We start from the raw sequence: 18,030 nt of genomic DNA, 5'->3' as shown, positions 1-18,030 counted from the left end.
CTCATGCCATTGGCATTTTAACACAGACCTCTCTCATGGTCTACCCGAGTCATAAACTTATGGGCATGACTTCTTACCCTTGGCTTATCTCTGTCCGACTTGGTGTCTGTCCAGTACTTGTAGAACTTGACAATGTTGGGATGGTCGAGTTGGATGAGGTTGTCAAACACTACTTGGATCTTGTCCTGTGAATCAAAATACAAGAAGAATGTAATTATTACAAAAAAAAAAAGAAGGTACAATGTATGTATGTTGATTGATTAGATAGCAGAATGAAGGTGGGGCAGTGTGGCCAAGTACTAACAAGTATTATACAATTTTTCCTTTTAAAAGCCCTCTAAAAAACAAAAAACAACCGCCCCCCCCCAAAAAAAAAAACAAAAACTTTCAGCCGTCAAAAAAAAAAAAACCTAAAAAAACACTAGGCTGCAAAATATTAAAGAAAATCACAGCTACATGTAGTCTCTCTCTCTCTCTCACTCTCTCTCCTTATCTATCTATCTTATCTATCTATCTATCTATCTATCTATCTATCTATCTATCTATCTATCTATCTATCTATCCATGTGTAGTATATCTTCCTAGAGCCATCTCTATCTTTCAGCAGAATACCAATCTCAGATGGAACATATATGTGACCGTGCACCTCAAAACGAACATAAAGTCGCACACACTGATTTTGCGTGAGGACTGAAAATAAGTGAAATGGGTCGACCTAGCCGAACTTGACTTTTTCATATTTTCTGAAAGAGTGGGTCTTCTTTTACATTATGCTAAAATTTGGTATCATAAAACGGGCAGGAAAGTGTGTTTTTTAGCAGTTTTTTCTCGAACATTTTTGGTAGAATAGTGTGACTAGGTGTGTCTTGAGAATCCCTTTTTCATTTCTGAAAACCTTGTCCACACTCTTCACTTTCAACTCTAATAACTTTTGAAAAAATAGTGCTACTGCTTTGAAAGTTGGCATCAATTATGGACAGAATGTGTTAATGAGGCATGCTTAATTTCGGTTTAATATGATAATCCCTTCATTGTTGTTACTCTGGTGGTTTACTTCCTGTTTTTTGTCCCATTCATCGCACAGCCAGCACGGTTTGGTAAAGATTAAGCGCTTGAATAGACACTGTACTTTAGAGCCTCTTTTCTCAGTTCACACTTTTCCTGAGTTTGTGCTTTCTTTCCAATATTTAGACAGGTTAGGAGAGTCCATTTGATTTGAGTTATACATCATTTTAAAGCTTAAAGTCTGCTTTTTCAGAATATGGTCTTAACTAAAAATTCATGTCTGGCGACTTTTTGTTTGTTTTGAGGTGCAGGGTCACATATTGTACACTGTATGTGTACATTTACAATGTACTGCCATGAACACACAAATCAGGATTACTTCTACGACAGGAAGACATAAAAGTGAAGTCTTCCAATATCAGGGTTCTCTAGTGTGGCATGATTCTTCAGCTCCAGGACCGTATCCAAATCCTCACGTCATTGCTTTCGGCGAGGCCCCTACATACAGTAGGTAGGTGAATTTTGTGGGGATCAGTGAATGATGTACTACTTACGTACTGCACACGGCAAATAAATGCACTTCTGAGAAAATGTGGCTAGACAAAGGCAAAACTGGCATCAAGGATACATACTGTGCAGTCATACATTGAATAGTTTGATTGTACAATGTATGTGCTCCCCTACAGTCATAGAAATAGTGACATAGTGTTCATGTGTGCTCTTTGCAGGTTCCTTTCAAAGCAAAGTCACCGTCACCTTGAAGTGAGAGACGCCAAGGTCATAGAACAACTGCTGAAGGAATGAGACTTTAATTTTGTGGTGCATTACCACCGCCAAAGGAAGTAAAGAAGGTTGTCTCCACAGTAGAGAGCTTTGTAGCATTTTTACAGATCTGTAAATCATGCCATTTGGGAATACTAAATATATTTTGACTTTCAATATTCAGATTTAAAAAAAAAATTGTCCCAAACTGTAATTTTGGGGTTAGAAATCCATATTTATCTTTTTGTTTCTGTGTCTGTTTGTTTGTTTGTTTGTTTGTTGTTGTTTTTTTTTTTTGGGGGGGGGGGCACAAAAAGAAACTTTTTAGGCATATGGGCTGAGAAAGACCCAGGTTGAGGTGCAAGCCTCATGCCTATTGTGTGATACTTGGTACAGGTGTGTGAAGTGTTCCTTCAGCAAACCATTCATTCATTTATTTGTCCCTGTAGAGATCCCACTATGTTATCTATTTCACTGTACCACCACGGCAAGGGGTACTTGCAGGCACCTATTTAGTGAATCTAGGCAGTTATGACTATGCATATTTGTAGATAAACTGATAAGATTAGGGACCCTGAGCTCAACACGAAGGGGAACGATCTCAACATTTTCAGCTTCAATTGATTAAAGACATGTTTGATGATAGTGGAACAGATCGGAATGCTAGTAGAGGGGCAATGCCACTGATGTTTCACCTCCATTTACCGCCGATCTTCAGTTGGCTAAATCCAGGATTCAATAGGCTTTTCAAAGCATTTGCTGGTCGAGGCCAGAGCACTATGCATCAAAAATATTTCCTGGTCTGCACTGATGTCTAGGTTACACCCACAAACTACGTGATGTGAATATAATTCAGTTTTATGCAGCAATGCACAAGGTGCAAATGTGAGAAGAAAGACAGACTAGTTTACTCCCATGAATTGAAGATTTTGTATAATAGACATTTACATGTAGGTCTACAGGCCATATTGGCGGGATCAGCAAGTAAGCAACCACAGCCGTACTTCTGTTCCTGAAATCATCTATAAAACGACAATATAACACTGATCTAATTCAAGCCCAAATTGTCTTCTTTTTACTTCAGTATTTTACATCAACATACTGCAGTTTCCCAAGTCACATGTTTTCCTTCCTTCAATTTCTCATCTCTCCTCTGTGAGCTGAGAAGCACTTAATCTGCCTTTAGGAGGAAGCCATGAACATGAGGCGACATACATGTAGCAGCAATGACCTTTGACCAGGCAGGCACAGAAAGCAGAACATCATCCAAGTCTGCAGGGACAATAATTAAAAAAAAAAAAAAAATGTCCATACACTGTAGGACCTACATGCCCTGTAACACAGAAGTAAGAGTCAAGACCTTTTCTCCATTAAGGGTACCAAAGTTCAAGACCAATCTCTTTACCATGACTTGGGGGTGTATGAGAGAGATGTCTGCAGCGGTGCCAAGAGAACACACCAAAATCTGGGAGGTTGAAAAGCTTAAAAAGAGGTTGAAGAGAGCTTTCAGGGATCGTACTGTCATGGCATTACTTGCATGTTATATGTAGCCAATAATTCCCAGATCGGACAGGCTTTTATACCTTCTATCCGGACATTAAAAAAACAACTAACCTTTATTACGAAGGCTCGCGCAGAATCAGGGACACTTGGTAAAAGACTGTGTTTGGCAGTTTACGGATCAACAAAAATCATCACTGACAAAATCAAAATCAATTCTGACACACCAGAAGAACGAAAAAGTTTAGGCTGGTTCAACATCGGAGCTTGCAGCTCAACTTTTCAACGGGATCTTCATACTTGTAGGCCTACATTGTATTAGGCTTCATGGCTATATTACTATGATATCCCACTGTGCAAGATACATGTACCCCTCAATGGACCAGAGGATCCAGTTTTATATTGTAAAGCAGACTTTGAGAACAAAGACTGCTCCTGGCAGCCACAAAGTTTTTCAAAGGTTTGCCTGACATATCAAATACATGTACTAACATGTGCAGCTGGATTTAAGTTACTGAAAGGCACTCTGTCAGAACCAGATAAACGGAAGAGTTTGTTGTGTTTGATGTACAACACGTAAAATGACAGTAATAGCAAATGCTCTACAAAACGGCTTTGTACATTTCACGCAAATTCAAATGTTTCTGTCTTGCATGAGAGGACAAAACTTTGTGTTTGTGACATCATCATTCAGCAAACTCTCAAGGCCCAGGTTGGTGTAAGACGAGTAAAACAATGTAGCAATGCATGGGAGACCCTGTACAACAGTCTCACAAACTTTGAAATCGAAGCAACAGCTTTGTTCCACAATTTAACTCTTTTTATGGGCCCAGTAGGACGCCACATTCCATGACTCATGGCTGTCAACCTTTCTACATTGTACAGCTGAATGTAAACCATCACTCTTTCAAAACATCTGGTCCATTCTGGAGAAAGCACTTTGGGTATCAAAGTATGTTGCTTCTGCTTTTGTTATAAATGTATCTTGAAGGAGGAGGAGGAGAAATCCTTTCCCAGGGGTAAAGCCTCCTTCCAGGCATGTCTTTGTCAAGAACTCTCATCTGAACGCATGCAAATTGTATTACCTTGGGTCCCAGCACTTTATTTCCAAAGTGCATTATGACGTTTGGAAAGTGCAGACTAAAGCTGTTAACATACAAACATATGTTTATCAGTGTCTCTCTCGCTCTTGCACACGTCATTGGTTCTGTTTTTTCTCCGTCCTTTTCACACTTATTCCTCTATCTTGGAAAATCACAAACCTGTTGATGAGCGATGTAATTTGTAAAAGTCGACAGTGAACCACTGACTTGTAGGCTATACCCATTATCAGTGTCTGTGATCTTCACTTTCATATTCTAATCATTTTTTCATTGTTTTTTTTTGTCAGCTCAGCATCAACTCATAAAAATGTCATGTCAGGAATGATAGATATCCTAAACCTAAAATCATCACTACTGAAGTTAGATAGGTATTATCTGTCTTAAAAAATTATGTAAAATTAGACGTTTCCTTCCGAAAAGGTGATCCCACTTCCTTGTGATTTCCTGATGGTTGTAAAAGTTTTGGTTGAACTGCTCAAACCAAAGGTCTACGCCTGCACTCAACGGTGTTGTGGTCTGATAGAACATACAATGGGAACAGTATAGGAATAGGATGAGATACGGTGTAGCTCAACAAACCGACAACAGACAGAAAGACAGTCACCGTTCTCATACAAGACCCGCTTCTTTCATTCATCATTTATCAAAATGATATAATAATTCAACTGGACATGATTCCACCCTTTCTCATCTCATGACATGAAACATATCTTTTTCCTGCAATGTCAGATTTTAGTTTTTTCTTCTACCCCCCCCCCCCCCCTCCCCACATAAAGACACTAAATTTGTAGCAATCATTTGAAGAAAAACCTCAAGGAAACTGCCACCTTCTCGGGCCCACCATCTGATTCCCCAGGGGCACAACTGACATTTTGGCACCAGCATCAGACACATTTTAATAATACTGTCTCCAATGTCATGTGCACTGCTATTTAGTCAAAGCTTGCGGGAACTATGTGAGTTAGACTCCATGTCCAGGCTTTTCTCCAGCTTCAATCTGTCCTCGCATCTCCACTGTCAGCAGATTGTCGCGACAAAGTAAAGCAATAGCCATTCATTTTCACTTGATTTATCTACACTATATCTTTTTGCCTTCAATATTAAAATGGGATGATTGCCATTTGAAAGCAAAAAATCATTTTGGATTGTACTACATCTGTGATCATTTTTTGCAATCCCAGATCCCCTGAAAATTGATGTTTGATAATGATGATGACGATGATCAACAGTATTTGTATAGCATCAAATAATATTCATAAGGGTAGACTTCTCCAAATAAACTCCAACATGAGCCATTTTCACTTGAATTATTTTCTTCTTACAATGTACAATTGTACCTTATCATTTGTAGTGTTTAGATTCTATATCAAACTGCACAACCTTATTTTTTAGACTGTTTGTTAAAATAGCAAATATGATAACGTCATCCATTATACTAATATCAACACGCATGCCGCAAGTGCTTGGCTCAACTTACATGTATGCATGCTTTCTCTTGCACCAAAAGAATGCTGCTAAATGCCGTGAAAATTAATGCACAATGCTGCGAAAATGAATGCACAATGCCCCGTCGTCTAAAATATATGTACAAGTGCATAATCATGCATGTGCGCCGAAATGTCATGTTATTCAGAAATGCAAAGAACATCCCAAAATGGCGAGCTGACAACATGACACAGCCACTCGGTGGGCGTGTTTGTGTCACTTTTACGACGCTGCTCAGGTGTGCGCGCCAAGAGGGAAGTTTCTCCCACAGACAGACAAAGGAACACATAAAAGGAGCAGTGATGGGATGAATAAGAGCCCCGAGGGAGTAACTATATGCAGCGCGAGTATTAATGCACAATGGGAGGGTTATTGAAAGCCAGAAGGGGGAAAAATACAATTAAACTGCCTGAAGTGCCAGTCTCCCAGACTTTTAGTTTTAATTGTATCTTCACAAAGAAGAAGCATGCGATAAGGGTGCACGACTCTATCTCTCGTCTGGATCTTTTTCGGTGAGGGAATAGAAATTATACCGTTAAGCACACACATAAAGATGTATTATCAAATTCTAAGGCTTCCTTTGTATTTTCATGTGCAGATAACCTTTGATATGAACATGTCATTCTGCCAAAGGTATCAACTTGGAAAGCAGACTCAAAGGTTACAAAAATTTAGGCTACAGCACACATGGGCTTGTCAGAGAGATAAGCTCACGTTACCGTGGCAACATGCTATTAGGCACTCACTGGGAGGTATCTACAGTTTTATCATTTCATTGGCACATCTGATGGGATAATAATATTTCATATTTCCATATCAATACAAACAATGCATGACTCTAATCAGACGAATGCTACATTGTATGTTAAAGATCAAACAATTCACAGCTGTACATGAAATATTCAATTTTGCAAGCACCTGTACAAGTATCACTCCCTTGTGGCTTTGCTTCAAAAATGTATCACTACAGGGACTAAACTGGTTCCATCCATCTTTTGAAATGACTAGAAAGAAGCAAAGGAGGGGCTACTACATGTATGTCTTGGCTAGTCCCATGATAGCAATGGCCCCCGATAATGTTTTCAAAAGAAACTGACACAATATTAGGGGAAAAACACACTCTCTTCAAGATTTGCTTCCTACCCCTTACTTACAAAAAAATAGATAGATAAATAAATAAATAAAACAAAACAAATAATAACTTGCAATTCATGTGAATATTATAAATTGAATGAACCATATAAACCAAGTATGTAAAAAAGGCACGCATTTCAGTTTTTGATTTATAAGGTAGCCACTACAATACAGGCTACACTGATGGTAGCTTACAAGATGTACCTTGGCTGACCATCATATATCAAAATGATGTTTTTTTAAATAAAATAAATAAATACATGAATAACACATTCTGATGAATGAATGAATGAATGAATAAATGAATGATTGAATAAATGAATGAATGAAAGAATGAATAAATGAGTGAATGAATAAATGAATGAATGAATAAATGAATGAATGAATGAATGAATAAATGAATGAATGAATGAATGAATGAATGAATGAATGAATGAATACAACTAAGTCACTAAATAACTAACCGACTATTAAACTGAAGAGACAATAGATACCACCAAAACAGATAAAAATACAAACCTCTTGGTCCTTGAAGTCTCTCCTGGCCGAGAACTGAACTTCATTCCAGACCACTTCACGACCTTCTTCCATGTCCATGGCCAGGTAGGCCACATCGATGCCTGGAACATCCCTCTGGGTCACCTGCACATGCAGAAATGTGTATACGGGTTGTTACTGCCATCTTCTCCAGAGTAGGTCACATACTAGTACATGCATCCTCAGCATTCTACAATGTAGCTAAGACGTACAACTTGTATGCAGTTGAGTGGTACATGTACGCGTGTAGGTCCTATTAGCAACACATTTCTACTCAAGGGCTCTACTAAGATTTTCCAAGTGTTCTAGCAGTAGAACCCAGCCTCTTCTCATAATACTTGCTTCCAGGTATAATGTATTCTACAACCCACACATATAAAAACATTCAATGAAGACTTGATCCACTCAAAATACAACCTGAGCCAAGTTAGAGTCCACTCAAGATAGCGAGAACAATGGATCAAAACCAATAGGGGCCCATAAGAAGAAAAATCAGCTTTTACAAGCAGACTGCATGCCAGGCTTTACAGGTGTGCCCTGGCCTCCATGTTGTTTTAACATTTGTTGTCTATCCACAGGTGTACATCTCTAAACTGTGATTGTGTATATACACTGATCCTGATTTTGAAACATCAACTGTGTCAGCCAGATAAAATAAAGACTACAGCCCAACAATCATCTATGTGAACTCACTAGCACGCCCATGCTGTGATAAAATGACTGGTGACAATTCCATAGACATCTATTTGAACTCCTGTTTCGGATGAAGGAAACTTTCAGTCAGTCTGAAACAAAGGCTAGTGTACAGTACAGTCGTATAATGATACAAAGCTATGCGATAATACCAAAACACTACACCTAGTGCTCATTACTATCTCTGAGTGCTCTCCCCATTGCAAAAACAGTGAGATATTCACTCACTAAAAAAAAAAAATAATAAACTGTTAAAAGCAATTATGGGAATAGGACACCTGTACACTACATGTATCTGTGATATTATGTACACAACATGTCTTCTGCATGAATCATGGATTGCGTGCATACATGCACAACTTGTACTTTACCAAAGTAGAAAACCACTTTCTCTCTGAAGAAGAGGGAAAACTCCCCTTCACATTCAACTCAATTTTATTTAGTATAAAAATTAAACTTATTAAAAAACAAAATTAGAATGACATGTAAAATGCATTACATGTACAATGTAAGTCAAAATGTCAAGGTTTATTGAAATCACACACACACAAAATGAAACTAATGAAAATGATGAAACTTTTAGAATTTCACTTATAAATCATATACATTTCTTTTTAATATACTGTTACAGTATAATGAAAAAAAAAAATGTCTTGCTTGCAGGATTTTACCCAACTTCACACAGTAAGTTCAAAAACATGGGGTGAAATTCAACAAGTCCCCTTAAACCAGCCCCCATCACTGGACAAGAGATTAAGACCGTACTGTGGATCTGTTTTCATGCACTGCTTGTTGAATAATTCATAGGGTAGATGAAACTTTTAGATGATCTGCACTGCATGATTCAGGACTCTGGGAAATGAATGTAGCTTGATACACAGGATCCTGTACAACCGTGCTTCTCAACTGTTTTAGCCCGAGGCCCATTTTGGCTCATACAAATTTTTTTGAGGCCCAGTTAGATTGATTACAAATCTTTTATTTTATTTTTGGCCGGCATCGTGGCCCACCAGAAAGAGTTTTACAGCCCATGGGTAGGAGGGTTTTTCCATTCTCAAAACTCAGGCAAATTTGGGGTTATCACATTATATTTTCAAAATTTTTGCATAATCTTAGTATTTCAAATACATTCCTTCGCAAAGAGACAGGATTAATTGTACATCTACATACAATTGTAGCTGTGGTACATGCACATTAAACTTGGTATCTACGGTACACTTTGTAAAATACATTCCTTTGAAAGGAAACATCATACATGTACATGTATGACATTAGATGTGGTACATGCACATTAAACTTTTATAGACAAGAACTTCTGTATGAGATTACACTCACACTAAAATTTTGTTGGGTGGATTTCCATAACACATACAACTCCTGTGGTGTAAGTCTACAGCTGTGTCCATCAACTTTCCCATGTTTAAAACGCGTTTCAATACCTGTACTATCAAAACAAGTTTGCAAACATCATGCTTCTCGAGTTGTTGCGTTTTATCAACTCTGTCATGAGTTGACTGCAGGAGGTCTTGTCACTGCCCACCTCCATTGCGCAGTTTGACCCGAAGAGCGAGATGTGTACAATTACTAGTAGTTGGCAGTGGTTGGCTTGGGCAGGTCTGAGCTATAAACGTATTTTATATTAAAACGACTTTGTGTTTATCGTCAATATCGATTCTCGAGAAACATGTTTCTGGCTCAAACTCATTTGTGATCGCACTTTTTTCCATGTTTCAGAAACTTCTCTCTAACCCCATAGATAATCAAAACAGCTTTCTCTTTTATCAACTACCCAAAACTCCCAGAAAGTTGTTTGGAAACCATAATTTTGCAGCAGAAGTGAGTTGAAAAATGCACCCTTTACAACACCCATGCCTTGCTCTTTGGTGTGCGCTTGTTGTCAGGAATACTGAGCACACAGTACAAATCTTTCCTTGTCAAAATGATGAAGGGTTCCATGGCAACAAAAGATATTTACCTACTACGTAGCTTGTGCACAAGAAATAAAACAAAAACCTACACCACAATTGTATCAGGTGTGAATAGTTTTTGATGTGAGTTTATGAGAAGTGTTGCTCAAATACATTGTATTCAGCTAAAAGATTTATGTCCAGGGGGAAAGCAGTGCCAGCGAATTTGGGTCTGCCTGAAAGGAGACTACTACATGGGGCAAATGTGATCGGCAAACGTCAGCATGTCCAGTGCACACTTGGCATGTCTAGACCTCTGATTAGTCATGAATGAGAGAGGCGGCTTGCTGTTGAAATGTGTGCACTGGTGGTAGTAGTTCTAACCACGCTGTCACACTGACTGTATACCATTACAACGTATGTGCACTTCTTGAGCTGTACGAACATCTTTACATTGCTCACTGCAATAAGGAAAAATGCAGACACACTCACACACATTTATTGACATATTGTTGAACAAGCAGTTCCAACTACAATGTACACTGTATGAAAGGACCAATGTGTTTGTAGAACATATGTCTACACTGTATGGCAAGAAATATTGTAGCCTGACAGTTTACACATTATTGGAATACAAACTTGCCAGGATATTTTACACATCCTGTAATTGAATGACACCAAATCAAAATACAAGAGTTCAATTCACAGCAGTATACAGCTGTAGTACAACAGAAATTCTCCAATTTCATGCCCAAGCACAGTGTACGTTGACACTTTTGTGTGAGCTGTTACTGATGCTTAATACAAGTTACAGTAGTGCTGTGTGTAGGTCCTACATGTATACAAAATACAAATTTTCAACTTTATACAAGTGAGACTCAATCTGATCTTCTAAACACTCTTTACTCATTAAATATGTTTGCCTACAATGTACAAGAAGTACACATATTGGTGGAAGAGAGTTCTAAACAAGCTGTACAGATGCAAGCACTACATTGTTATTGCTCCTTTTCCTGAATGATTGCTTGCAGTTTCTACCAAGCTGCATATTCTTTGTTTCTTTTTATCCCTCTCTTTGGTCAGTAGCATTTACATTTATAATTTCTGAGGTTCATAAAAATGCATTTCCCCTGAGCACATGGAAGAGCACACATACAGTAGATTACACAACATACTCATAAACACTAACTTCATGCATGCACGCTGTATAGGCCTACTTGTGTTCAAGTACACTGTAATATTTCTGTATTCACTGACACTGACTCCACATTATTTGGGGAAACCACCACCCTCTTTTAAACTTCCAAACTTTTTTTTTTTTTTGCTTAATTCATTACAAACTAAGCTATACAATACTGCAGGTACATATTCACATTTTATGCTTATAAAACATATAACGTACAACTCTAACTGGCACCTTACCCGTGGATGCTGTGGTCATATTGTATCAAACTGCTTGCTTAGGGTTCTGTGCCCAATAGAGTGAAGGCCTACATGAGAATGTGCACTACTGTACTATACTACAGTATGTACATGTGTACCATGTAAGGGCTTAAAAAAAAAAAAAATCTTTTTCATTTTTACCCAACCCTTGTTTTCACATGTACAATGTACACCACGTATCTAATCTCTTTCCCTGTGGCCAAATACCCGACGGACCTCCACCAAAATATGGAAAATATTGAAGTGATGAAGAGAGAACTGTTTTCCAGACGCGCAAGATGACACTCTGTTTAGATGACGCACAGATCAGTTTACGAGGTCTCTTTTCATCTGATGCTAAATTAACACTGGGCAGCTTGGATTTCCTATGAAGGCCTACCTTGCTGTGGTCAGTTGGAAATGGTCACCCTCCAAAGGCCAGCTCTGCAGTCTATTTAAAGGATGCATCTAAACAGGATTTCATACTGTGGTCACGGCACTGATTTTGATTTTGTGTGTGCAATGATCACTGCCCTGTAGAAGCCAATTACAGCTTTTACTTTTGGTTTCATGATGTATAAAATTAGACTGAACTTCATGTACTGTATTCAAACTGATAGTTGTACCATGTAGGCATACTAATACAGTATACAGTACTGTAGTTGTAACTGCTTGCATGCAATTTCGTCTTCAGAGTGTACATTGTACGTGCATATTTTATACTTGTAAGCTTTGCATAGAATAGGGAATCAGGACAAAGAAAATAAAATGAAAACAATGGCATTGTACAGATCAATGTACATGTACAAATAGGCATGTACAATGTACAGTAGATGTACTGTGTATGACTGAGGTACAAGTATTAAGGAAATAACTTCAAAATTTTTTCTTCAACAAAGCAATTTCTCAAAAACATACTTTTTTTTTTTGCTGTAACCATACTCATTGTTTTGAACTTTCTTTAAAATAAAAATGTTATGTGAAATGGAGCACAGTATAGGAGCTTCCCCCCCCCCCCCAAAAAAAAAAGAAGAAGAAGAAGAAGAAGAAGAAGAAGAAGAAGAAGAAGAAAACAACCTTGGACTGATAGTGCATCACTCAATATGCAGAGTGATTTCCTTTAAAAACTGTTTCTCTATTTCTTTTGACTTCTAATAATACAGGCTGTTTGCATTTTAAAAGTTAAGACTGCAAAATATTAAAGATAAGGCATAAATTTGACATCAGATTAACTTCATGGCACTCCTAATTGACCATCTACAACATACACTTGCATGTGATGCCAATAGGAAGAAGATCATGATGCATTCAGTTCACTTTGAGATGCCCCAGAGGTCTTGGCTGTAGACATTGGTTGTCAACTGTTTAGGTTCAGTAGCATGCAAAACATACACAAATATCTACAGTGTACAAATAGCGTACTGCCATTGAACGTTATTACAAACATGTACGTACGTGTAAGAGCACACATGCTTGCAAAAAGTTGATGCCATAATTGCCATATGATGTCAGCAATTGGCTACGCCCTATTGCCTCTCAGACAAAACACTACTAGGCCTTGGGCCCTGTCTGGTGTTTTGGAGAACTTTACAATGGGGGGGGGGGGGGGGGGGGGGGGGGGGGGAGTGCATACAATGTAGGGACTTTCTTTCTCCACTTGCTGTTCTCAATTCAGACAGGATGATGGTATGGATACATGTACAATGTACCGCGTATGTATTCATGGGTCTGTTCACGAAATTGGGAACCCCCTGTGTTTCTCTGTCGGTGTTATCTCCATAAAGAAATTTCAGTACAACAAAGAATTTATTCAACCATTTGAAGTCTCTGTGTTATTTGTCAGTTTATAGATTGAACATGAATGATGTACAAAACAGTATGTACAATGTACAGTGCACTCCCAAATATAAGACTGCTAAATTCTCATTACAACGAAATAAAAATTCAGGCCACAACATTATCTGCTCTATGTTACTTGTTTAGTTATAATGAAATTTCGATATTGATAACGAAAGGAAACTGCTGGTCATAATGACTTATTCAACAGGAGTCCACTTTACGTGTAGGCCTATGTATGTACACATGTAAAATATGTACTTTGTATTTGGGACTTCTGTTCCTTGTGTGTGTACTGCATTACACTTCACAGAAACTGTTTGTCTTTCTTTTCTCCCGTCTTTCAATAGAACCATTGCTGTTCCAACACAAAATGGGTGATTTCAAGTTCGGTGTGAGTGCTACTGCTATCTCCCAAACAACTGCCTTAAATTGGGTCTCGCACAGCAAAGGCTACAATGTATGTAACACTAGTCACGCTGAACTTGAAATGACAAAGATGATCATTCCTATTTGTGTAGGGGCTAGTGTTGGCTAATGGGGAAAAGGCAATGCCTACACAAATGGTGGAACTTGGCTCAGCAGATGACACTCAACACCAGGCCCAGCACCAACTATTGGGAATACTGTACATCTTGATTTTGAAGTCAAACTCCCAATACTGACTGATTTCAAGTTCGGTTTTATCGCCAGTGCTAGTGCTGAGACAGCATTAGCACTAGCACTACTGTAGCACTGAACTTGAAATCATCCACTGAGAATCTGCAGTGTTGGAGCCTTCCCCATTCATTGGCAAACAATCTCTTGGTAATCAGTGCTACAATGATGTAACTCAACTACCATAATGTGTACCAGGATAAGACATTTATGTTCAATGTAGACAGAAAATACAAGTAATGTGGCGATTCTGCCCTGCGCATACGAGGAAAAATACACAAATGCGGGTTTCTGAATGTGCTTGACTCGTTATCACAGAGAAATACAGGCCAGACTGTGTAATGGATGCGCTTCTAGCAAAGAAAAACAAAACAAAACTATGCTGTGCCGATATTTCGAATCATTTCTGTGATTTCTATGATTTCTGCTGCGAATACCATTAAAAAAGGCTTCATTTTCGGTAAGTTGGATATCTGTATATCAATATCGATAGCTAAAGACGGAAGCTAAATAGATAAAGTTTTCATTTTACATAGTCTGAGTGACAAATATGGTGTATAGTAAATTCAGAATAGTGTTGGCGCCCAAGAATTTAAAGATTACGATGCCTCCAGTCGGTACAGCCCTGTCGCGACACTTGTGTACAGCGACAGGGCTGTGTATACAAAGTTGTAGTTAGCTCTATACATGTACACAAGTGTATACCACACATTCACTAACACACTGCTACTGTAATCTACAAAAATCAACCAATGACATGGGCAAAATCTCCACCTAAAAGTGAAATATTCTCACCTAAATGACGACATCTCGCATCCAGACTTTCATTATCGGTACTTTTCAACATCACAGTTAAGGAACAAGGGGTCTAAGAAACTGGACTTTTATTTTTGGTCATTTTCCTGATGTTCATGGATTTTGAATACATGTCCTCACATAGAAATAGAACTTTCGCAACCCGATGTGGGTCGCCATTTTTTTCCGGAAGTGGATGTTACGATCGAAAAAATACAAAAAACATGAAAAAGACAACAGTAACACCACCACAACTGCAATCCCTGTTTGTGGTCAGTGCACACGTGCCAGCCCTTTTCACGCGCTTTCGCGACGGGACTTGGTGCTTACGCAACGTTCGCAAGCCAAATGAAGGCGTTCAGCAGAAGATCGCGGAGCACACGTGTATCGCACATAGGAATTTAGACAGAAAGATCCGTCTGACCGGAGGACTCTTTTATATTTTGCCATTAACGCTGTCCTTCGTAGACAGACGGAAGGTACCAGTACCCATTGCTGTGTGGATATTCTTAACGACTGTCTCTATGGAAAATTGGGTGAGGTACCTCACCCTTCTCGATTGCATCTAATTCACGGCCCTAGGTCGGCAAATTTAAGCTTGTATAGTGAAATCAACTATTCAAGAATACACTACACTCACCAGATTAATGAATAATCCAACATTTCGGTAGAATTTTCAACGTAAAACACACATCAACCAGCCCGTCGCGTCGTCACGTTCAAACTGCAGAAACATGCAGTATGAATCTATTAGCCAATCATATGCGAGGTAGTTTCTACGTGTTTTTTTTACTAAAACACGTACCTCGCATGTGATTGGTTTACAGATTCAAAATGGCGATTTACGGCTAACGAACGGCGATGTTGCGATATGGATAAAATTTCTGCATTATAACCGAGTTACTGTGAGCATTTCGATTGCACAATGTGAGAAATTAACCCCAAATATTGCTGCATAATGTGTCATGTCATGTCAAACTTGTTTGAATGTAAAAAAGCTGTCTGAAATTTGGTTTATCGTAACGTTTGATCTGTGCGCTACTGCCACACAGGAGCTGGCATCATTGACTTCGGTCTGTATACGGAGGGGATCCGTGAAGCCAGACGCAGTCTCCGCGGAACATTCCCCGACGGACAGATACAGACCGATCTTTCGGTCAAATAGGAATTGTACATCAGGCCGCGAACCGAGCTATCACGGTCGCGAACCAGCGGACGCTGTACCGGGTCGCGGCCGTGGTCTTTTTTTACTATCGCGATGCCTATGGACACTGGTCTTGCAATGGTGACAACAACGTGAATTGGCAAGTGGACAAGCTCTACAATATAAGTTTAACCTGGGATGAAGGAATTTGCAAGTTTGCATTTCAGAGTGGAAAAATCCTTATCTATGCGGCCGCAAACCGGGACACTTATCGTAGTTTATGGGTAAACTCGGCCTAGCGGGTAAAGTCGGCCCCCAGCGCGCACAGTACAACTAGAGTAAGAACCCCAATTTTCGGCCAGCCTCCAATATCCGGACACTTACCACTTATCACAAGGCAGCAAAGTGGACTGTCACAACACAAGCATATCACATCGTTTCACATACCAACACACTCGTTCACGACAGGAAAGTGCCTGAGTCACCTCCAAAAATCCATCTAAAATCCCAAATTTTGCCGTTAAAAACGCGGAATCGCCGCAACTTTTCCAAAGCGCGCACGAATTAGGTCCCGTGTAAAGAATCAGGGTTGCCGAAAAAGCGCTGAAAATTGAAAAATTACGTCGTTCTGTCACGAGATTTTTCGTTTATCGCAAGCTCAGAGTGTGATGGTATCCTCAAAAACACAAAAGAAAAACAAAATCTCCGTACATGCCAATGCAGTGAATAAATGTACAGGGGCTGAATGCAAGTGCAGAGTATCCAAAATTCGGACACGAACGGGCGCCGCAACATCCCCAATGCAACCTTGAGCCAACGCAAGGTATGGCGCGTGCGGATTTTTCAGCGGCCTTGTATGCGTATTGACATTGCGCACGTGTCCGAATTTTGGAGACACTGTCCGAATTTTGGGGAATTGACAAGGTCATAATATTTGGGGATTTTGTGAAATTTTATGATCTGATTGACAAAATAAATATTGGGAAAAATTAGGTTGATATATTTAACATACATTATTATAGATATAATTTTGTGGAGTATTATCTATTTGAGTTGAATAAATATTGCAAAAAAGCTTAAGTGTCCGAAAATTGGGGCTTTTACTCTACTTGTGATGCGCGCGCTGGGGGCCGACTTTACCCGCTAGGCCGAGTTTACCCATATACGGTACTCTTGTCTATGGTCAGATGGTTGGCTACTAAAAACAAAACAAAACAAAACAAAAAGTTCAAAACAAAACAAAAAAACACAACTTCATCTATGAAAAGGTATCACCATGCACCACTCGCATGATCACTGATATTGGTATTCAATGTACCGTCAATAACACTAAAATAGACTCGACTAAAATGTTGGCACCAGTCTGGTTCAATTAGCAGCTGATTAGATTACAGCCGGTAACCAATGTGTGTGCAGTGGTGAAATGGTGCAGTAGATTTCTACGTAAGCTGTGCACGACTGTAGGAAGCAATGCAAGCTTGCAGACGAGAGCACCATATACACCGGTTTACATACACACGCAGCAGAATGATACAGACACGTTGTAGCTGGTAGCGGCCGTCTATACGGTAATGTGTACGTACCTTTACCCGTCGCTTCTGCCATCTTCCACACGGACTATCCTCTAATATTTCCTCCTCGTCGTCAGTTTCATCACCACTGTCCCGTGGAGACTTAGTTCTTTCGTCGTTCCCTCCCGTGACCGGCATCATCGGGCGCTAGAACAAAAAACTAGAGTCTTCAAGGGAATTGTCACGATGTGTACATGTCTTTGTCGCTGTGCTGCTTTCAGAGTATACAGTACACACAGTCAGTATATGCAAGGACAATTCTGCGTTTAAGGAGAGCTACTAGTCGACGGTACTACTGTAGTGTGTGTGTAGGCGCGAATGTTTAGCATGCATACCCCATGGAGCTCAAAATGAATGTACTAGTGGTGGCGCGCTCGCTCCGATCCGATCCGCTCTTGCGCAGCTTCTGTAACGTACGCACGAACGAGTACCGTGGGTGAATAATGCACTTGCAACGACTACGAGTAATCTGCGCGCGC

At 39.4% G+C, this 18,030-nt stretch overlaps 1 protein-coding gene across 1 annotated transcript in view; it reads right to left on the bottom strand.

The window, feature by feature from the left end:
* Positions 1-17,772, bottom strand: part of LOC139745066 (nuclear receptor-binding protein-like) — a 59,441-nt gene extending 41,669 nt beyond the window's left edge. The window contains exons 1-3 of the mRNA XM_071655479.1: positions 17,564-17,772; positions 7,509-7,631; positions 78-185 (exon numbers count right to left, since the gene is read on the bottom strand). Of these exons, the coding sequence (XP_071511580.1) occupies positions 78-185; positions 7,509-7,631; positions 17,564-17,692 (360 nt within the window). The 5' untranslated portion in view covers positions 17,693-17,772. The remainder of the gene's footprint in view (positions 1-77; positions 186-7,508; positions 7,632-17,563) is intronic.
* Positions 17,773-18,030: the final 258 nt, after the last annotated feature.

Source organism: Diadema antillarum, unplaced genomic scaffold, assembly GCF_040938485.1.
Source record: "Diadema antillarum isolate AM-2024a unplaced genomic scaffold, OU_Dant_1.0 seq00001232_RagTag, whole genome shotgun sequence".
Taxonomy (NCBI): Eukaryota; Metazoa; Echinodermata; class Echinoidea; order Diadematoida; family Diadematidae; genus Diadema; species Diadema antillarum.
Note: the sequence above shows the minus strand (reverse complement) of the source record. Positions and strands in the feature narration are given on the sequence as shown.